Below are 6091 nucleotides of genomic sequence, written 5' to 3'. Positions count from 1 at the left end.
TCATTTATAATAGAATTTATTTCTATAGTGGCCCTTATTCCTAGGGAAGGTTGTAACTTGCTACTTCATGTTACTTTGGAGCTGTAAGTACAATTATGATGAAATTCAACAGTCTAAAAGAAAATATGCACGGGGGTTGGTAGGGAGCTGAACGTAAGGTGTCACCCTTACTCTCAGCTTGGACTGCCTAAAAGTCAATGCCATTTATTTTATAAGCAAATTCTTATACAGGAAAATATTGCAATCTTGGCAAAATACATTTTTGCATCCGATGATCTTAGCTGCCTTCCAGCCCTCCTTAACAACTTCTAAAGGACACACACGAATTGCAGGGTGGGGAGGTGGGTATAGGATTAATTATCTCTTTCCACACAATGTCTCTTCTTTCTTTCCAAATTATGGATAATGAGGCCAGAAGTGTAATTACTAAAGGAGTTTGGAAAGGTAATTACTGAACTAATCTCAAAACTGGTGGTGACCGCAGCACAGCAAAACTCACTTCACAGCTGTCAGAGCCACTTGGAATGTGATAAACCTGCTATGTTTGCTGTACAAAAGGAAGTTTCATATTAGCAAATTACCACAACTACCTGCTACATTCGACTCATTTTGATTTTGTAATGAGAAAGCTGATTAAACTGTAGTAACTTTAAGTTGTGACTCTTAAACAAGTTACACGTTTTAACGAGGTGAAAAAACAAAGATGGCAGCTTTGAGGACCCTTTCTGGGATCCTGTTGAATATCGAAGGCTGAGATTTGCAAATAACTCTACCTTCATCGGTTTCCACTGATCACTGGAGAGTTAAAGTTTAAGGGAACTTCATAGCAATTCTCAAATTAAAGCACTGAGCTTTGGGACTGCCAGCCAAGGCCTCCTGAGAGAATGGATACTTCCAAAGCTTAGGTAAAGGTACATGGGACATATAAATTAAATTTCAACTCCATGCTTCCCATTGCTTCTCTGTTACCTGTTCTTTCTTGCTGTGATCCAGAGAGCACGCCACATCCTCCTCCAACCCCTTCACCCTCACTGGCAGAGAACAATCTCTCCATCCCTTTTTGCTCCCGTACCGTTCACTCCTAAGCCCTAGGTTCTGCCGCCTCTTCTCATCCTTTTGTGACGTAGTGGCCCCAGGCCGGGCCCTAGCGCATTAGGCTCACAAAGGCAGGCACAGACTGCAACCCTGCTCAGTGTTCCGGGCGCTTCAGGCTGGCTTGGGTCCTGCTGCTCCAACCCCAAGGGCCCTGGAGTGCGCCCTGATACCTCCATCACTCACCATGGCCAGTCAGTTCTGCCTCCCTGTATGCCCACGCCTCTCGCCCCTGAAACCCTTGAAGCCACATTTCGGAGACATCCAAGTGGGCATCTACGTGGCGATCCAGCGCAGCGACAAGCGGATGCACCTCGCTGTGGTCACAGAGATCAACAGAGAAAATTCTTGGGTCACGGTAGAGTGGGTGGAGAAAGCAGTCAAAAAAGGCAAGAAGATTGACCTGGAGACCATACTCCTGCTGAATCCAGCTCTGGACTCTGCTGAAGACCCCATGCTGCCCCCGCCCGTATCCCCTTTGGCTCCGGCGCCCTCTTCGGCCATCGGGGACCAGAGTACCGCCACGAAACGGGTTGTGATGATCCCCCAGAAAAACAAAACAGCCTCAGGGGACAGCCTGGACGTGAGGGTCCCCAGCAAACCTTGTCTGATGAAGCAGAAAAAGTCTGCCTGCCTCCAGGAAATCGAGAAAGTGCAGAAGCAGCGGGAAAAGCGCAGGCGGCTGCAGCAGGAGATCCGAGCTAGACGCGCCCTCGATGTCAACACCAGAAACCCCAACTACGAGATCATGCACATGATCGAAGAGTATCGCAGGCACCTGGACAGCAGCAAGATCTCAGTCCTGGAGCCCCCGCAAGAACATCGCATCTGCGTCTGCGTGAGGAAGCGGCCTCTCAACCAGCGAGAGACCACCTTGAAGGACCTGGATATCATCACCGTCCCCTCGGACAATGTGGTTATGGTGCATGAGTCCAAGCAAAAGGTGGACCTCACTCGCTACCTGGAGAACCAGACCTTCTGTTTCGACCATGCCTTCGACGACAAAGCCTCCAACGAGTTGGTGTACCAGTTCACCGCCCAGCCACTGGTGGAGTCCATCTTCCGCAAGGGCATGGCCACCTGCTTTGCCTATGGGCAGACGGGCAGTGGGAAGACGTACACCATGGGTGGAGACTTTGCAGGAAGGGCCCAAGATCGTTCTAAGGGCATTTATGCTCTGGTGGCACAAGATGTCTTTCTCCTGCTCAGAAACTCCACATATGAGAAGCTGGACCTCAAAGTCTATGGGACATTTTTTGAGATTTATGGGGGCAAGGTGTATGATTTGTTGAACTGGAAGAAAAAACTGCAAGTCCTTGAGGATGGCAATCATCAAATCCAAGTGGTCGGGCTGCAGGAACAAGAGGTGTGTTGTGTGGAGGAAGTGCTGAACCTGGTGGAAATAGGGAATAGCTGTCGGACTTCCAGGCAAACATCTGTCAACGCTCACTCATCCAGGAGCCACGCAGTTTTCCAGATCATCCTGAAGTCAGGAGGGAAACTGCATGGCAAGTTTTCCCTCATTGATTTAGCTGGGAATGAAAGGGGAGCAGATACGACCAAGGCCAGCCAGAAAAGGCAGCTGGAAGGGGCAGAGATTAACAAGAGTCTCCTAGCCCTCAAAGAATGTATTCTGGCTTTGGGTCAGAACAAGCCTCATACCCCATTCAGAGCCAGCAAACTCACACAGGTGCTCCGGGACTCCTTTATAGGCCAGAACTCCTCCACTTGCATGATTGCTACTATATCTCCAGGGATGACCTCTTGTGAAAACACCCTGAACACTTTAAGATATGCAAACAGAGTAAAAGAATTAAATGCAGATATAAGGCCCTACCATCGTGGCCTCTATCCAATTGGACATGAGGCATCAAGGATGTTGAAAAGTCACATTGGAAATTCAGAAATGTCCCTTCAGAGGGAAGAATTTATTAAAATACCTTGTGTACAGAGTGAGAAGCAGCAGAAAGAGATTGAAGATGTTGAAAGATCCACTCTTTTAGAGAAGGATACCACAGCTTCAAGGAAGGGATCTAGCCAATGGCTGGAGAACATCCAGGAGAGAACTGGCGGAGTAAACCATGATGTTGATTTTTGTATCGCCCAGTCTTTGTCCATTTTGGAGCAGAAAATTGGTGTTCTGACCGAGATCCAAAAGAAACTGAAATTATTACGAGCTGACCTCCACGTGAAGAGCAAGGTAGAGTGAAGCCAATGGCGAGAGATCAAGTCCGAAATGCTGCATTGCTGCAGTTTCCACCACTTGTATACAGGAAAACTGTCCAAATTATATAAATATAAAGATCCTCTTGAAAAAGCTTAAAACATCTTAAAATACGCTGATGCGAAACATGCTCTTTCTTCTGCCTCTGTATTTCTGTAGCTTGTTTTCATCCTGCTGAACAGTAGTTTTCAACAGGCAATGATTCCTCCCCACCCCCCACCAGAACATTTGGCAATATCTGGAAACATTTTTGATTGTCACAACTGGGGGGTGATGAGGATACTGGCATACAATGGGTTGAGGACCAGAAATGCTAAACATTCTAAAATGTTAAACATTCTAAAATATACAGCAGCAGTCCCTAACATTTTTGACACCAATGACCGGTTTTGTGGAAGAGAGTTTTTCCACGGGTGGGATTGGGAATGAAACCGTTCCACTTCAGACCATCAGGCATTATTAGTCTCCTAAGGAGCGTGCAACAACCTAGATCCCTCGCATGCACAGTTCAAAATAGGGTTCGTGCTCCTTAAGAATCTAATGTTTCCGCTGATCTGACAGGAGGCGGAGTTTAGGTGGTAATGCCCGCTCACTGCCAGCTTGCCTTCTATTATGTAGTCTGGTTCCCAAAAGACCACAGACCTACCGGTCTGCAGCCCAGGGACTGAGGACCCTGAAGTGTACAGGACAGCTTCTCACAGCAGGTAACTATCCTGTTACAAACATCAATGGTATCGAGGTAGAGAAACCCAGGTACACTAAATTTCCAGCTGGAAAGCAAAACACTGTGAGTCAAAGGAAATACATTGAAAGACATCAAGGGTACACAATGGAGTAAATCTAAGGATACCACTCATGAATCTTTCTCTTGCATTGCTGTTTAGATTCAAATGGTTTTTAAGATCTAATCATACTGGGTTTTCCTTGAAACCGTGTATGAGAGCCTAGAATTGAGAGGGCCTTTTTAAAAGAAACATTTGAGTTGAAATGGCAAAGTACTGTACTCCCTAGGAGTGATTAAAGTGCATGTGTGTAGGGGTGTGTGTGTGTATGTGTGTGTGTATGTGTGCACGTTTTGCATAAGTAGGGCTTTGTTGACTATGGTGTCTTAATTTTTTTTTTTCCTCACACACTCTTTACCACATATTGTATTTATATGCTTCACGTAAAAAGCCTTCCTGTATCAAATTGAAGCAGGATATAAGTCAGCAAAACAGTAGAAAAACTTCCACCTAGAAATGGAACACATCCCATAAATACTTCAAAAGTAGTGTCAGAAACATTGACACCTTAGATTGATCAGATATTTGAAACATTTTCCTGATTCGAGGATCACAAAATCCATTCTCGCTTTTTAAAAAAAAGCTAATCTGATATGTAAATACAAATCTAATAAATAATACATGCAGCAAACTAATTAATTAGCAAACATTATATAAAATACTGTAACAAAAAAGAAAGATCTTTTGGTTTCACATCTTATCAGTTGCAAATTCTTTTTAAAAAGAACTAAATGGAAATGATTTGCAAAAAAAAAAGTGCATGGCAGATTGAGGAAATTTAAACAATACATAGTCTCCCAATTTTGCTACTCTTATTATTTTCATAAGTTTGCCTAAAAGTTACAAAGGCCTCATTAACATTAGGATAACTGACACATTACTATAGAGTAGAATAATAATGTCCTAGCAAAAACTATCAGTGTGAAACAATAAGGATGGCCGTGAACATCTGGTCTTTTGTAATTAATATTTGTGGTCTTTAAAACACAAACACACACACACACACACTTAGTAGTGCTTTGATTGGATTGCATTAAATCAATCCATTAACTTGATAAAGATTAATATCGTTACAATTTTGAGTCTTCAATCCATGAATACTCGTCTTAGATGTTTATGTAGTTCTTTATTAATTTCTCTCATTAATCTTTTGTAATTGTCCATGTTGAGGTGTTACATCCTTTTCATTAAAACCATGATTAGATAGTCAATTAGATTATCAATGATTTTAAGGCTCATCTAAATTTTATCACATTTAAATGTAATTTTCAAAATATTCCTAATGTATACGGGAAAAGTTGGTGTTTGTGTTTGGACTTTTTCATTTAATGATAAATTCACTTACTAATTCTAATAGAATTTAAAATATATTATGTTGGATGTGTTTACGTACATAATTATGGTATTTGTTAGTGATAAAAATGTTGTTTCTCCCCTTCCAATTTTTATTCCTTTTATTCAAAAGTATATACTTTTATTATCTTATTCCCATAAGGCCTCATATGTAATGTTGAGTAGAAAAAGTCATAACAGGAATTACCTCGTTCTCTATCTCACAAGAAAATATTTTGACAGTTTAGCAATCAGTATAGTTTAGTGGTTCGACTTTTGTACACAGACCAATCTTATCGGATTCAGAATTTCTTTATCTATATGTAGTTATTGTTAATGAGTGCTAAATTTTATACTGTCTTTTCTTCATCTATTTAGATGATCATATGGTATTTTCCTTTAGTCTCTAAGTGTAAAGAATTGCAATAACTTTTCAAATGTTAGATTAATCTTGCTTTTTGAAACAAATTCAACTTATACTTTTTTATGCATCATTGAATTAGAAATAATAATTAGGTTAAGATTTTTGTGTCTATATTCATGAGAGATATTATGCTATAATTTTCTTTTGATATCTTTCTCAGGGATTGGAATTAGATTTGTTAATTCTATAAAACAAAATGAGAAGCCTATTCTCTTTTTTATTTTTGGAAATCATTGG

At 41.5% G+C, this 6091-nt stretch overlaps 1 protein-coding gene across 1 annotated transcript; it reads left to right on the top strand.

The window, feature by feature from the left end:
- The first annotated feature begins 1129 nt into the window (after nt 1-1129).
- KIF2B (kinesin family member 2B) lies at nt 1130-3465 on the top strand. Its single transcript, XM_023203967.1, has one exon. It carries the CDS (start codon nt 1280-1282, stop codon nt 3299-3301), a length of 2022 nt encoding a protein of 673 aa, XP_023059735.1. The 5' UTR covers nt 1130-1279; the 3' UTR covers nt 3302-3465.
- Nucleotides 3466-6091: the final 2626 nt, after the last annotated feature.

Source organism: Piliocolobus tephrosceles, chromosome 16 (genome assembly GCF_002776525.5).
Source record: "Piliocolobus tephrosceles isolate RC106 chromosome 16, ASM277652v3, whole genome shotgun sequence".
Taxonomy (NCBI): Eukaryota; Metazoa; Chordata; class Mammalia; order Primates; family Cercopithecidae; genus Piliocolobus; species Piliocolobus tephrosceles.
This window is presented reverse-complemented; position numbering and strand designations above follow the sequence as displayed.